Here is a 17,218-nt window from a genome sequence, read left to right as displayed (position 1 = left end):
GCATAGTTAATTTATTAGGTTGTAAATTGATTCTGAGTGCTTTAGAAATTGTCGAAAAGACTGACTTTCAAAACTGTTTTAATATAGACATGACCAGAACATATGTGTCAGTGTGGCTATCTCATTTTTACATCTATCACAATACTTGTCAACATTGGGAAATATTTTTGGAAGTCTCTCCTTCGTCAAATGGTAATAATGTACAATTTTAAATTGAATCAGTGAATGACTAGCACAGATCGAAGAAGAGTTAACTAGCTTCAGAATCCATGTCCAATCCTCCCATATAAAAGGGAAATTGAGTTCCTTCTCCCAATCCTGTTTAATCTTAAGTTAAGGACGCTTATCCCTTTGTAATAATAAATGATAAATTCTTCCAATAGAACCTTTCAACAAGGGGTTCATATTCATAATAGTATCTGACAAATCAGCCTCCAATATGTAAGGAAAATTACTTAAATATTTTTGTAAAAAATGTCTAACTTGAAGATATTTTAAAAAATTTGAATATAAGAGAGAATACTTATCGACAAATTGTTCAAAAGACATCAATCAAGACAAAAAAGAATTAATACCTTTATTTTCCCAAAGTAAAAAAAAATTGGAGCACTCCAAGAAGGATAAAAAGTAATTATGGTAAATTATACTACAAAGTTTAACTGTTTTACGATTAAAAAAAATTGCGGAACTGGTTCCAAATTTGTAAAGAGTGCTTACCCACAGGATATAGGTTTAAATTAGCAACTTTAGCTAATTGTATAGGTAGAGTAACTCCTAATAACGAAGTTAAATAAAACTGTTTCACATCTCTCAGTTCCTGGTCTACCCAGATTGGCTGTTCATTCCTATCAACCCAATATAACCAGAAGGACATACCAGAAGTTACCAGCCCAATAATACATTCATAGATTAGGCAAAGTGAGACCACCATCCTTTTTTAACTTTTGCAAATGACATTTACCAATTCTTGGTCTTTTATTATCCCAAATAAAAGATAGAATAATAGAATCAATCCGATCAAATAACTTCTTAGTAAACAAAAACAGGAATATTCTGAAATAAATATAAAAGTTTTGTTGGGCGGAAGCAGACACTTTGCTTGCTTCCTCTGGAATAATCCCAAAAATTGCTGTAAGTGGATTAGGTTGAACATCCACATCTATAACTTTAGATAATATTCCAAACACATCCCTCCAAAAATTGTTTAAACTTACACATGACCAAAACATATGAGTTAGAGTAGCCACTTCTGCATTACATCTGTCACAAATAGGGCTTATATTAGAAAAAATATGCACCAATTTATCTTTGGACATGTGGGCCCTGTGTACTATCTTAAACTGAATTTAGATATGGCATGTGCAGATAGGTGAATTATTGACTAAATAATAAATTTTACTCCACTGATTATCTGAAAGTGAATGTTGAAGTTGTACTTCCCAGGTGCATTGAACCCTGTCATTAGGCGACATGCGAGCATTCATTAACTGTTTATAAAGGATTGCTATGAATTGTTTTTGAAAAGGTTTAAACTGAAAAATAGCATAAGCCAAATTTAAAGAGCAGGCTGAGGGGTAAATTGGTAAAACATCACGTAAAAAATTCCCAACCTGTAAATATTTGAAAAATGTGTATTAGAGATATCATATTTGTCCATTAACTGTGAAAAAGACATTAAACACTCTTGTAAAAACAAATCTTAAAAAGTCCACTAAAGGAGGAAAATTGGCTTTATAAAGATCCTGATATTTTTTAGTAATTATAACACCTAAATATCTAAAAGAATCCATAACTTTAAAAGGAATATTATCATATATAGAGACAGATTCATTTAAAGGAAGTAATTCACTTTTACTAAAATTTATTTTATATCCTGAAAGGTCTCCAAATTTGTCATATAATTTTAGCAAAGCAGGAATAGATTATTCAGGCTTGGATATACATATCAATAAATCATCAGTGTAAAGAGAGATCTTGTGCATGGCCTCATTCACAAAAATCCCATGAATATTTTCGGCTTCACATAGAGCAATAGCAAGGGGCTCTAATCTTAAGTTACATAACAACGGACTTAATGGGCAACCTTGGCTTGTCCCCCGTGATAGCTGAAAAAAGGAGACCTACAGTTATTAGTGACAACAGTAGCAATAGGAGCTTTATATATCATTTTAATCCAATTATTAAAATTAATACAAAAACAAATTTTTTCTAAAGTATTAAATAAATATTTCCATTCGATTCAATCAAATGCTTTTTCAGCATCCAAAGATATAAGGCATTGTGGAGTTTTAGAAGAAGGTGAATGTATAATGTTAAATAATCTCCGAACATTTGAGAAAGAAAAATGACCCTTTATAAAGCCTGTTTGATCTTTAAAAATGACTTTACCCAAAATACTCTCCAATGGATTGGCCATCATCTTTAAGTGAATCTTAGCTTCAACATTCAATAATGAAATACGTCTGTATGAGGCAAAATCAAAAGGATCTTTATCCTTTTTGAGAATTAAAGAAATAGAAGCTTCATAAAAAGTAGAGGGTAAATCACTTTTCACAAAAGATTCTTTAAACATCTCCAACATATATGGAGAAAGCAATTTTCCAAATTTTTAATAAAATTCTACAGGATAACCGGCAAGTCCCGGGGCCTTACCAGTTTGCATTGAGAAAATAGCTTTATGAATTTTGGATTCAGTAATTTAGGCATCCAGAGTTTTTTGATCCTCAACAGAAATTTTAGGAAAAGCAATCGTTCGTAAAAAAAAAAAACATTCATTTCAGAAGAGTCCACTGGACATTGAGATTTATAAAGTTCAGTATAAAAGTCTTGAAAAATCTTATTAATTTCTTCATAATCCCGAGCCAGGGTACCATCTTTTCTACGAATTTTCAAAATTAGCCTCTTGGCTCCAGCTCATTTTAATTGAGATGCATGTAGTTTATTATTTTTATCTCCAAACATATAAAATTGGGTCTTTAACTTAAGTAGATAACCTTCAATTAAATGAGTTAATAATAGGTTATATTATGATTGAAGTCCCACCCTTTTTTTAAATGTCAATATTAGGGGAGGTCACATAGATATTATCTAAATCTTTAATTTGTTTTGAAATTTTATCTAATTTTGCTTTAGTCTGTTTTTTAAGTTTAGTTGAATAAGAAATAATCTGACCACATAAAAATGCTTTGAATGTATCCAATATAATTAATTTAGACATACCTCCTATATCATTAAAAAGTAAAAACTTCTTTTATCTGGCTTTTGATAAAACTGATAAAGTCAGAGCTTTGCAATAAAGTCTGAGACATGTGCCATGGTGGATGGCCAAAAATGTCATCGTCAAATTCAAAGGACAAACTCAAAGGCGCATGATCAGGTATAGCAATAGCGTCATATTCACAGTTTTTAACATTAGGCAAAAGACAGGGATCAACTATAATATAATCAATCCTTAAATATATTTCATAAACATGGAAAGAAAAAAAATATTCTCTGTTATCAGGGTGTAAATGCCTCCATAATTCGATCAACCGAAAATTGGTCAAAAAAGAGTTAATAACTGACGCAAAATGATTTGTAAGTCGTTGATTAGTTGAGCTCTTATCAATCATAGGATTTAAGCAACAGTTAAAATCCCCACCCATTAACAACATATACTCATTTAAATCTGGCAGTAAAGCAAATTTTTTTTTTAAAAAGCAGGATCATCTAAATTAGGACCATACAAATTAACCAAAACAACCTTTCTATTACAAATCACTCCTTTAACAATTAAAAATCTACCATTAGAATCTGACTCAATATACTCTTGAGTAAATATATTAGATTTAATAAAGATAGACACACCCTTAGTTTTGCTCTGAGAAGTAGCATGGAGTTGTTTTCCATTCCACCAGCGAAAAAATCTATTCTGATCTCCTGCCTTGATATGCGTCTCCTGAGCAAAAATTATATCAGGTTGGAATCGATTAATAATTTGAAGTCTTTTTTGTTTAATAGGATAATTCCAACCACGTATATTCCAAATTATTACATTAATCCATTTAACTGCCATACTATAATTTTATTCTAATTTACTTTATACATCCGCAGAACACATACCAATACGGGATTATCAAAGATGGCAGTGATGAAGAATAAAGCCATATAGAAAACACGCATGCTCTGGAACCACCCAATGGGAAAAAACTCCTAACTCTAAACCCACCCACCCTCCAAAAAGCCTGAAAAAACGGCAAGTGAACTAAGATAGATGTGAAGACATGGGCCACTCTGTTGGTCTCGTCTCTGCCTCCCCCCAGCCAGTACATAAAATATATAAAATGACCTTGCAAGAAAGACAGTAAAGTCTCAACAAAGGAGAGTCTTTACATTCTATCATGTGTTAAACAGAAAAAGAACCAAAATAATATAATCTCTTAGAGAGAAAAAACAGCCCCATCTTAAGTTTAGCTTTAAATCCCTAAGAAAACTTTAAATTCAGTTATAGGGTGCTATAATAAAACAGATTTAAAAAAGTTAATAGTATACTTAACTGAACTGAATTGATAGAAATATTAATTAGTAAAATCATAGTAACTTAACCCTCCCAGATAAATATATAAAAAGAAACCCTGTTGGTAGAAAAAAAGACTACCAGTTAGTAATTTAAGAAATAACAACAAAAATCAAACCAAATATTAGATAAAATGAACAAATCCTTTTATCCTCTTTTCTCAGTCAAATATGTAATTAACCATTTAAACAGTCAAACTTGATCAACAAACCAGTTGCAAATCTGACTTTTTAAAGCATAATTTAGCAAGCAAACCACATATGGACAATATGCAAAAGCTCTGGTGAGAAAATCCTTCATTACCCGTTACAGGCCTCCTACATAGGTTGTGTGAGAGTGCAGATGAACTCGATCAAATCCAGGGGAGATCAAAGTACTTATCAACAGTGATTTGCTAGCTGTGAAAACGATTACCTCTCTGTATAAAATTCACTGTGCACATGTCACTGAGTTAAAAAAAGTGCACAGTACATGATTTAACTGCACACTGGTCATTACAAATTAGAGGGGACATTGGTGGGAAGGTGGTGAGACCTCCAGCGTCCCTGATGTCCTCACCTACAAGATGTGCACCCTGCACGTTAAGGAGTTGGAACCTGAAATGGATGAATTCCGGATCATCCAGGAGTTGGAGGGGGTGATAGATATGACATGAAGAGAGGTGAGTTACACCCAAGGTGCCGGACACAGGAAACTGGGAGAGAGTCAGGAAGGGGAATAAGGTTAAATAGCCATTGCAGAGTACTCTAGTGCCCATCAAACACAACAAAAGGTAGACCACTGTAGAAACTGGTGGTGAAGGGGATTACCTGACAGAGAAAAGTCAAAGGGGTGATAGGTGATTCATTAGTTAGGGGAACAGAACAAGAGGGGACTGATATCCAAGTGGTAAGGCATGCTAGTGCTAGTGTGGGTGGAGCGGGTGATGTGGTTAAAATAAACTGCAAGGGGAATGGGAGCCAGAATGACCAAACAGAGACCTAACGGAGATGGGAGTAGACTCTCACATGGTGGATTGGATAGTGGACTACTTGACAGATAGATGTGCGGTTGGGAGACTGTAGGTCTGACACGGTGGTCAGCAGCACAGGGGCGCTGCAGGGAACCGTACTCTCTCTGGTCCTGTTCACCCTGTACACATCAGACTTCCAATATAACTCGGAGTCCTGCCATGTGCAGAAGTTCGCTGATGACACGGCCATAGTGGGGTGTGTCAGGAATGGACAGGAGGAGGAGTATAGGAAACTGATACAGGACTTTGTGATATGGTGCAAATCAAACTACCTGCGTCTCAATATCACCAAGACCAAGGAGATGGTGGTGGACTTTAGGAGATCTAGGCCTCATATGGAGCCAGTGATCATTAATGGAGAATGTGTGGAGCAGGTTAAGACCTACAAATATCTGGGAGTACAGTTAGACGAGAAGCTAGACTGGACTGCCAACACAGATGCCTTGTGCAGGAAGGCACAGAGTCGACTGTACTTCCTAAGAAAGTTGGTGTCATTCAATGTCTGTAGTGAGATGCTGAAGATGTTCTATAGGTCAGTTGTGGAGAGCGCCCTCTTCTTTGCGGTGGCATTTTGGGGAGGAGGCATTAAGAAGAGGGACGCCTCACGTCTTAATAAGCTGGTAAGGAAGGCGGGCTCTGTCGTGGGCAAAGTGCTGGAGAGTTTAACATCGGTAGCTGAGCGAAGGGCGCTGAGTAGGCTACAGTCAATTATGGATAGCTCTGAACATCCTCTACATAGCACCATCCAGAGACAGAGAAGCAGTTTCAGCGACAGGTTACTATCGATGCATTGCTCCTCAGAAGAGGTCAATACTCCCCAATGCCATTAGGCTTTACAATTCAACCGCCAGGACTTAAGAACTTTTTAAAAGCTATTATTAATGCTTTTTGAGATAGTGTTTTAGATGTATATCATATTTTTTACTGAGTTAAGTAGTGTATGTAATTAGTTTTGCTACAACAAGTGTATGGGACATTGGAAAAAATAAGTTGAATTTCCCCATGGGGATGAATAAAGTATCTATCTATCTATCTATCAGATAATGGAGAGGGTGAATTGAATTGAATTGACTTTATTAGATACATACTTCATAAACATGAGGAGTAGAAATCTTTATGTTATGTCTCCATCTAAATGTGCAATGTGTAATTTATGGTAATTTATAATAGATAGTTTGTACATAGGACAGTCAATATAACATTGAAATGCAATTGTATCAGCATGAATTTATCAGTCTGATGGCCTGGTGGAAGATGATGTCCCGGAGCCTGTTGGTCCTTTTGCTGTGGTACCGTTTCCTGGATGGTGACAGCAGGAACAGTTTGTGGTTGTGGTGAATTTGGTCCCTGATATCCTTTGGGCCCTTTTTATACACCTGTCTGTGTAAATGTACTGAATAGTGGAAAGTTCACCACTACGGATGTGCTGGGCTGTCCGCAACACTCTCTGCAGTTTCCTGCAATTAAGGGAAGTACAATTCCCATACCAGGCAGTGATGCAGCCTGTCAGGATGCTCTCAATTGTGTCCCTGTAGAAAGTCCTCAGGATTTTGGTCCCCATCCCCAACTTTTTCAACTATCTGAGGTGAAGGAGGTACTGCTGTGCTCTTTTCACAACACAGCCGTATGTACAGACAATGTAAGGTGCTTGGTGATGTTTATGCCGAGGAACTTAAAGCTGTTCACCTTCTTAACCCCAGATCCATTGATGTCAATAAGGGTTATCCTGTCTCCATTCCTCCTGTCGTCCACAATCAGCTCCTTTGTTTTTGTGACAATGATGGAGGGTTTGTTTCCTTGACACCAGTCAGGTGTTCAGATCATAGATTCAGCAGTTAGATGGTTGAGCCTGGTGCGATGAATGTGCTGAGCTGTGTATATCACAATGCAAGAAGCATCGTAGGAAAGCCAGATGAGCTCAGGACAAGGAATTATGATATTGTAGCCAATATTGGGACTTGGTTGCAGCCAGAAGTGTGAGGGATTTAGAGGAACAAATTTGTAGAGAGATTGCAGACCATGCCAATAAAAAAAAAAGGTTGATTCAATAAGTGATTTTAACTTTCCATATATTGACTGGGACTCCTGCACTGTAAAAAGACTAGATGGGGTAGAGTTTGTCAAATGTGCCCTTAATCAGTACGTAGAATTCCTGATGTAGAAGTGTGCAATAAGCTGTTAGGAAATGATCCAGGGTGGTGACAGAATTTGTGATCATAATGCCATGAGATTCAAAGTAAATATGGAAAAAGAGAGGTCTGGACCACGGGTTGAGATTCTAAATTGGAGAAAGGTCAATTTTGATGTTATCAGAAAGGATCTGACAAGTGTGGTTTGGGACAGGTTGATTCCTGGCAAAGGAGTACCTGTAAGTGGGAGGCCTTCAGATGTGAATTTTTGAGGATGCAGAGTTCGTATGTGGCTGCCAAAATGAAAGTTGAAAGGTAACTGGTCCAGGGAACCTTGCTTTTGAAGAGAAATTGAAGCCTCGTATATTTTGTTCTAAATGCCTCAGACTGTTGGGGTGCTACTGAGACCCATTAATGACTACAAGTCATGATTCCACGCACTGAGCTCATCTGAATTTTTTTGTTGTCTTCTTTTGGTTTCTCAAAGCTTCCGAATAGTTTTTGTTCTTTTGTTTGCCCTCTCTTTGACATTTACGTTGGCTTTGGCTTCTCATTTTAGCCACAGTTGTGTCCTCCTGTCTTTCTAATGCTTCCACTTCTGTGGAATCACTCAGGTCCCGAATTGCTCCAGAAACCCCAGCCACTGCTGCTCAATTGTAACTCCTACCCTTTCTCTTCCAAACAAGTTTGGCCAGCTTCTCTGCCATAGAAACATGGAGAAGTTCAGTAAAGAAACAGGCTATTTGTCCCATCTAGTCAATGCCAAAAAAGCATTTAAACTTGCAGTGCGATCTGGACCAACTGGCAAAATGGTTTGAGAAATGGAAAATGGAATTTAATGCAGACAAGTGTGAGTTGTTGCACTTTGGTATGACCTACCAAGGGAGGTCTTTCACAGTGACTGGTCGGGCACGGAGGAGTGTTGTAGAAGAAAGGGACCTCTTGTAGAAGAAAGTCCTTAATTCACTGAAAGTGGTATCACAGTTAGATAGAGATGGAAGGGAAGATTTTAGCCTAATGGCCTTCATGAACAAAAATACTGACAACAATAGATGGATGTTATGTTGACTTGTAGAAGACATTGGTGAGGCCTAATTTGGAGTACTGAGTGCAGTTTTGGTCACCAGCCTACAGGAAAGATGTAAAGACTTTGAAAGAGTTCAGAGAAAATTCACAAGGATGTTGCCAGGTCCGGAGTACTTGGGTTATAAGGAAAGATTGAACAGGTCAGGACTTTATTCCTTGGAGTGTAGGAGATTGAGGGGAGATTTGATTGATGGGGTGGGAGTACAACCAGAGGCCATGGGTTAAGGGTGAAAGGTGAAATGTTAAGGGGATCATGAAGGGAAACTTCTTCACACAGACAGTCATCCGGGTGTGCAATGAGCAGCCAGCACAAGTGGTGCATGCGAGCTCAATTTCAACATTTAAGAGGTTCATGTAGGTACCTGGATGGTAGGGGTGTGGGAGTGGGCAGATTAAATAGTTCACCACAGACTAGATGGCCCAAAGGGCATGTTTCTGTGTTGTAATTTTCTACAAGAATGTAAAATATTACAAAAATTAACTCTGTCTTTTTAACAGCTGTGCGGACCAACCATTCACCTCAACAGGAATTTTTTATATGGCATTAAAACTGTGGCACTTTAAGTTAATAATACATAAAAGAAAATCCCAGATGCACATCAAGAAAGACTAATTGCGTGAGACTGTTTCGGTTACTGTGGGGCCAGGCACCCATGCAGCTCAGCAGGAACAGGGAATAATACCAATGGAGAGAGTCCAACTCCGCCAAGGTACAAATTGGAGATGACAGAAATGCCCCATTCTTATAGAAACAGGAAGAGCATCAGGGAATTGATAGTCATTCCAGATACCAGCACTCTGCCCAGTCAGGAGATGATTTCTCTGTCCAACTTGGGTAGAACCTCACTGTAACAGTGTGATACCAGATCAAACCTTGGTAACTCAAGTAATCTCATCTGAAATGTTGTCTTACACCCATTGATGGATTTTGTAAATCTTTTTACAGGTTAAAAACAAGAAAGAATTTGTCTCCAGGAAGTTCAAACAAGGCACACCAGTTTTGTTGTCTCTGTCCAGATATTTAAGAAGTGGAGCATGGGATTCAATCGACCATCCTTCCTGCTCAAACTGTGGGGAGGGATTCACTCGGTCATTTGACCAACTGGCAACCCGTCATTTTACACAGGAGAAAGGTTGTTCACATGCTGAAACAGTGTGAATGGATTCATTCGGTTATCACAATTGAAGGTACATCAGCAAGTTCACACTGGGCAAGGCCATTCACCTGTTCTGTGTGTGAGAAAGGATTCAGTCAGTCTTCCCACCTGTGGACACACCAGTCAGTTCACTCTGGGCAAAGGCTGGTGATCTGCTGAATATCTGAGAAAGGATTCACTCAGTCATCTGACCTAATGGCACACCAGCGTGTTCACACTGGGGAGAGGCTGTTCACTTGCTCAGTCTGTGAGAAGAGATTCACTCAGTCATCCCACCTACACAGTCACCAGCGAGTTCACACTGGGGAGAAGCCATTCACCTGCTCAGTCTGTGGGAAGGGATTCACTCAGTCATCCACCCTACAGAGTCATCAGCGAGTTCACACTGGAGAGAGGCCATTCACCTGCTCAGAGTGTGGGAAGGGATTCACTCGGTCATCCCAACTACTGGCACACCAGCATATTCACACTGGGGAGTGGCCTTTCCCGTGCTCAGAATGTGGGAAAGGATTCACTAAGTCATCCACCTTACTGGTACATCAGCGAGTTCACACTGGGGAGAAGCCATTCAGCTGCTCAGTCTGTGGGAAGAGATTCATTCAGTCATCCTACCTGCAGAGTCATCAGCGAGTTCACACTGGGGAGAAGCCATTCAGCTGCTCAGTCTGTGGGAAGAGATTCACTCAGTCATCCCACCTACAGAGTCATCAGCGAGTTCACACCGGGGAGAGGCCGTTCACCTGCTCAGACTGTGGTAAGAGATTCACTCAATCTTCCATCCTACATAGTCATCAGCGAGTTCACACTGGGGAGAGGCCGTTCACTTGCTCAGAATGTGGGAAGAGATTCAGTGATTCATCCAGCCTACAGAAGCATCAGCGAGTTCACACTGGGGAGAAGCCGTTCACCTGCTCAGAATGTGGGAAGCAATTCAGTGATTCATCCAGCCTACAGAAACATCAGCGAGTTCACACTGGGGAGAAGCCATTCACCTGCTCAGAATGTGGGAAGAGATTCACTCAGTTATCCCAACTACAGAGACATCATCGAGTTCACACTGGGGAGAAGCCATTTACCTGCTCAGTCTGTGGGAAGAGATTCACTGATCCATCCACCCTACTGAGTCATCAGCGAGTTCACACTGGAGAGAGGCCATTCACCTGCTCAGAGTGTGGGAAGGGATTCACTCGGTCATCCCAACTACTGGCACACCAGCAAGTTCACACTGGGGAGTGGCCTTTCACCTGCTCAGAATGTGGGAAACTATTCACTAAGTCATCCACCTTACTGGTACATCAGCGAGTTCACACTGGGGAGAAGCTGTTCATCTGCTCAGTCTGTGGGAAGGGATTCACTGACTCTTCCACCCTACAGAGACATCAGCGAGTCCACACTGGGGAGAAGCCATTCACCTGCTCAGAATGTGGGAAGAGATTCACTCAGTCATCCCACCTACTGGCACACCAGTCAGTTCACACTGGGGAGAAGCCATTCACCTGCTCAGAATGTGGGAAGAGATTCGCTCACTCATCCAACCTACATAGTCATCAGCGAGTTCACACTGGAGAGAAGCCGTTCACCTGCTCAGAATGTGGGAAGAGATTCACACACTCTTCCACCCTTCAGAGACATCAGCGAGTTCACACTGGGGAGAAGCCATTCACCTGCTCAGAATGTGGGAAGGGATTCACTCAGTCATCCCACCTTCTGGCACACCAGTCAGTTCACACTGGGGAGAGGCTGTTCACCTGCTCAGACTGTGGGAAGGGATTCACTCAGTCATCCAACCTACAGAGACATCAGCAAGTTCACACTCGGGAGAAGCCATTCACCTGCTCAATCTGTGGGAAAGGATTCACTCAGTCATCCCAACTTCTGGAACACAAGTCAGTTCATAGTGGGGAGTGGCCATTGTTATGAATCCCTTGGTTTCCTTTGATATGGACTGTCATTTTAAGAGAGATTAAGAAGGTGAATCAGTCTGACTTGCAGCTTGTTTAGTTTTAATTGAGGACACAGACACTCAGAGTCAGACGGAGACGGATGAAAAATGGAAGGATTGAAACCAGGGAAGTAGTGGCCAAAGGTCACTGTTTAGAACTTTCCTATGCCTGCAAGGGTGGGTTAATTATCCACTATCCATTATCCATACATCGAATGTGTGGTTGTCACCTCATTTAACCCATAGGAGTGGATCTGATTTGGGATATCCTGTGGAGACCACTTATGTGTTAACCCTTGCCTGGGTGTGAGGTGGTCATTCATTTGAAAATGATAGCCCTCATGACAAGTCACTTTCGGTGATAATTCGTATATAGATTTGTAAAGATGACGGATAAAGTCTACAGCAACTGTTCTCTCATTTTAACACTGTGGAACCTGTATAACAGACAGATGGACAGACGTACTTTATTGATCCTGAGGGAAATTGAGTTTCGTTACAGCCACACCAACCAAGAATAGTGTAGAAATATAGCAATATCAAACCATCAATAATTAAATAATAATAAGTTAATCTTTGCAAGTGGAAATAAGTCCAAGACCAGCTTATTGGCTCAGGGTGTCTGACACTCGGAGGGAAGATTTGAAAAGTTTGATGGCCACAGGCAGGAATGACTGCCTGTGACGCTCAGTGTTAGATCTCGGTGGAATGAGTCTCTGGCTGAATGTACTCCTGTGCCTAACTAGTACATTATGGAGCAGATGGGAGCCATTGTCCAAGATGGCATGCAACTTGGACAGCATTCTCTTTTACGACACCACCGTCAGAGAGTCCAGTTCCACCCCCACAACATCACTGGCCTTACGAATGAGTTTGTTGATTCTGTTGGTGTCTGCTACCCTCAACCTTCTTCCCCAGCACACAGCAGCAAACATGATAGCACTGGTCACCACAGCCTCGTAGAACATCCTCACCATCGTCTGGCAGATGTCAAAGGACCTCAGTCTCCTCAGGAAATAGAGACGGCTCTAACCCTTCTTGTAAACAGCCTGAGTGTTCTTTGAGCAGTCCAGTTTATTGTCAATTTGTATCCCCAGGTATTTGTAATCTTCCACCATGTCCACACTGACCCCTTGGATGGAAACAGGGGTCACCAGTGCCTTAGCCCTCCTCAGGTCCACCACCAGCTCCTTAGTCTTTTTCACATTAAGCTGCAGATGATTCTCCTCGTACCATGTGACAAAGATTTCCACCATAGCTCTGCACTCAGCCTCATCTCCCTTGCTGTTCGACATAACTGCCTTCTCTCGACATTTACCCTGAATTACAAATATCTCTCTCATCACCTATTTTGTGGATGAACTGAACTTTCATACTTTACCATCTGAAGACTCCAAGCCTTGTTTCCCCCGAGCTCAATAGTTTGGGAGTTATATTTATACACATATATAAACATAACACTGTTAATTGTTGTTTAACTTGCTTAAGTTACTATATTATAAGTGGATACTAATAAGCATTGTCATTTTCACGTCAAAATCAGACTCCTGTAGTAGTCTGTTGCTGCTGGTTCGTTTCTGAAGCGTTATGGTTCGTAACAAAATGGGGCCTGCATCTGGGATATGATCAAATTTGAGGATTGATAAATTATCGATTTCATTGGGGAAATCTCTTTTGATTTATTTCTGTGTGGAAAATTTGCAGCAATGGATGTTGATCGATGTCAGGAAGCGCCAACCTCTGAGGTATTAGAGGACACCAGAAGGATTGAGTTGTTGAGTCTTGCTAGAAGGTTAAAACTTGCTAAGGTGAAATTGACAATGAGGAGGGCACAGATGCAGAGGATAATAGCTGAACATTATGTTTCTGAGAGTGTGTTTAAAGTGGAGGAGTTGGAGGTGTTTCCTGAAAGTAAACCTAGTGAGCTTGAGCTCCAGTACAAGTGAGAAAAATTAAAGATGGAGGCTCCGGAAAGGCAGAGGCAGATTTAGGCTGGAGAGGCAGAAAAACAGACAGAAAATTGTCTCATAAAGTGTAACAAAGGGGAAGGCTTAGCATGCCTATTCTGCTTTGACAGTTGATGAAGCAGCTGATTATTTATACTGCACCAATCATCGCCACTGGGCTATAAACGTGCAGGAGCAGTGTGTGGTTCAGTGCTTTGCTCAAAGACACTCACGCTGCCTTGGCTGAGGCTCAAAATCATGACCTTCAGATCGCTAGTTCAACAACTTAACCACATGGTCACGCACCACACATTATGACCTAGTGAAACAGGCTGTGCTCAAAGCTAATGAGTTGGTCCCAGAAGCATACAGGCAAAAGTTTAGAAATTTGAAGAAATCTGTGAACCAGACTTATATGGAATTTGCTTATGAAAGATTTGTGTGTATTTCCCGCTGGTGCACATATAAAAATGTAAATGATGATTTTAACAGCTTGAAAGAGTTGGTTTTAATTGAAGAATTCAAAAAGTGCGTGCCTGATGACATAAAGACGTAATTAGATGGAAATGAATCTGCCACTATGCAGGTGTCTGCTAGATTAGCAGATCAGTTTGCTTTAACTCATAAGGTTATGTTTACCCTGAATAAGAGTTTCGAAAAGAGTAGCTGGGATAACCAGGGTAAACCAGAAATTAAAGCTGGGATTTGTCACACTTGTCAAGTTGTGGCTAAACCTAATCAGGTCATCCCAGTGGCCCCACTCCGGCCTATACCTGCATTCAGTGAACCCTTTTCCAAAGTTATAGTGGATTGTGCTGGCCCATTTGCCAAAGACTAAAGCTGGCCATCAGTATCTGCTAACTATTATGTGTACTGCATCCATATTCCCAGAGGCAATGCCTCTCAGAAATATTAAAGCTAAAAATGTGTCGAAGGCTCTTAACGAGTTTTTTTTTTACTTTATTCGATTTGCCTCAAGAAATCCAGTCTGATCAAGGAAGTAATTTTACATCTGGGTTATTCCAGCAGGTAGTTTATGAACTGGGAGCAAAACAAATTACATCGTCTACATACCATCCGGAATCACAAGGGGCTTTAGAAACATTTCACTCTACCCCCAAAACAATGATCAAGACATACTGTGTTGAAAATGGAAACGACTAGGATGAAGGAATACATTTGCTTTTGTTTGCAGTAAGAGAGTCGGTTCAGGAATCATTGGGCTTTACTCCATTTGAACTCGTATTTGGTCGCAGAGTGAGGTGACCTTTGACCTTGTAAAAGGAGCGGTGGATTGATGGGGATGTACATGTTAACTTGTTAGACTATGTTTTAAAGTTCAAAAATAAACAACACCAATTCTGTAGTCTAGTGAAACAAAACTTAAAGATTTCTCAAAACAAAATGAAGTGTTGGTTTGATAAGCGGGCTTGAGAAAGAAAATACTGGGTGGGGGATAAGGTGCTTGCCTTATGTTGACGAATCCACTTCAGGTGAAATTCAATAGACCGTATGAAATAGTCTCTCAATTTAATGATGTGAATTATGTTATTACAACACACGACCGACGTAAACTAACACAGCTGATACACATAAATATGATAAAGCCTTATTTTGACAATCAGGCACCATCTGTGAGTGTTGTTGTCAAAATATATGAATCTGGCAACCCTGAGAATGAAACAATAGACTCGTCTGAGACTTTTCAAAAGCCAAACATGGTCCCAGTTAGACTAATGAACTCCGTTGTTCTAGAAAATATTGATAACAAGTTGGCTCATCTGCAGCCAAAGCAACAACAACAGCTGAAGGAATTAGTTCTGAAGTTTAAAGATTTATTTCCCGATGTTCCCAAGCAAACCACGGTCGTAGTACATGACGCAGATATTGGTCAAGCCAAACCGATTAAACAACACCCATATCGCATGAACGTAGAAAATGTAAATTGGCTGAGCAATTGTTGTAAGTGTGGAAACAGATTCAGTAGGTCTCAGAGGCACTGATTATGGGAAGGTAAATGCAGAAAAAAAAACAGATGCCTATCCTATCCCTAGGGTAGATGATTGCATCGATAAGGTTGGAATAGCTAATTTCTTACAAAGATTGATCTGTTGACAGGGTATTGGTGTGTTCCATTGACGGACAGAGGTAGAGAAATTTCTGCATTTGTGACACCATCTGGGTTGTATGAATACAATGTTTTGCCTTTTGGAAAGAAAAATGCTCCAGGAACATTCCAGATAATGATTGATTTTGAAATTCCAGGGTTAGAACACACAGATGCCTATATTGATGACTTAGTCACAGGGAGTGACACTTGGGAAGAGCATATCTCTGCAGTAGAAAAGCTGTTTGACAGGCTTTCGCAGGCCAGCCTTACAGTTAACTTGGCTAAGAGTGAATTTGGCCATGCCTCTGTGACCTGTCTTGGCTATGTTGTAGGTCAAAGGAAGTTGGCTCCTGTCCAGGCAATTACTCAAGTTCCTATTCTGACTGCCAAGAAGGCTCTTAGAAGGTTTCTGGGAATGGATGGATATTATCGTAAGTTCTGTAAGAACTTTGCTGCTATCGCTCTTCCTCTGACTAATCTCCTGAAGAAGGGTGAAAAGTTTGTTTGGACTGAACCTTGTCAGGAGGCATTTGATCGATTGTTATCAGTATTTGAGATTAGGCCAATCAATGTAGTATTCTCAGCAAATTTAATTAGCAGATTGGAGCTGTGGGTGGCAACACAACTCATGGGTGCACAGAAAGCAAATGACAGGGCCAAAGAGACAACCCTGTGGGTTATGTGTCCTGAGGGTCACAGCGAGAGGAGATGGAGCCCACTGTTACCACATGCTGGCGATCTGACAGGAAGTCCAGGAGCCAGCTACACAAGGCAGGGTGAAGGCCGAGGTCTCTAAGCTCCTTGTCGATACTTCATGCCTTTGTATGGCTACTGCTCTGCCCATGACTGCAAGGAACTGCAGAGAACTTTGGAGAGCAGAGAACATCAGGGAAACAAGCCTCCACTCCATGGACTCTCCCTACACTTCCCCTCCCTCGGAAAAGCAGGCCATGTACACAAAGAACCTCATAACCTGGACATTCTTGCTGCAAACCCGCTCCCCCATCGGGGAAGAGATACAAAAGCCTTAAAATTGTACCTGGTGTACAACCAGGCTGAAGGATGGCTTCCTGTCTGCAGTTATAAGCCAAATGAAAGATAAAATGGACTCGGCCTCACAATGCAACTCGACGTGACCCTGCACCATATGTCTATCTGCACTGCACTTTCTCTGCAGCCATAATGCTTTGATACAGTTTTTTTTGTTGTATATGAACTCAATGTACTGTTGTAATGTATCGATCTGTGTGGATGGTACATCAGGCAAGATTTTCACTGTAG

At 40.4% G+C, this 17,218-nt stretch overlaps 3 protein-coding genes across 7 annotated transcripts in view; 1 reads left to right on the top strand and 2 right to left on the bottom strand.

The window, feature by feature from the left end:
• The window catches only part of LOC140721794 (uncharacterized), a 141,491-nt gene extending 126,730 nt beyond the window's left edge, over positions 1-14,761 (top strand). The window contains exon 3 of the mRNA XM_073036593.1: positions 9,729-14,761. Within this exon, the coding sequence (XP_072892694.1) occupies positions 10,135-11,859 (1,725 nt within the window). The 5' untranslated portion in view covers positions 9,729-10,134 and the 3' untranslated portion in view covers positions 11,860-14,761. The remainder of the gene's footprint in view (positions 1-9,728) is intronic.
• The window catches only part of LOC140721795 (uncharacterized), a 287,528-nt gene that overhangs the window by 165,623 nt on the left and 104,687 nt on the right, over positions 1-17,218 (bottom strand). The window lies entirely within an intron of this gene.
• The window catches only part of LOC140721797 (uncharacterized), a 136,676-nt gene that overhangs the window by 72,902 nt on the left and 46,556 nt on the right, over positions 1-17,218 (bottom strand). The window lies entirely within an intron of this gene.

Source organism: Hemitrygon akajei, unplaced genomic scaffold, assembly GCF_048418815.1.
Source record: "Hemitrygon akajei unplaced genomic scaffold, sHemAka1.3 Scf000061, whole genome shotgun sequence".
NCBI lineage: Eukaryota > Metazoa > Chordata > Chondrichthyes > Myliobatiformes > Dasyatidae > Hemitrygon > Hemitrygon akajei.
Note: the sequence above shows the minus strand (reverse complement) of the source record. Positions and strands in the feature narration are given on the sequence as shown.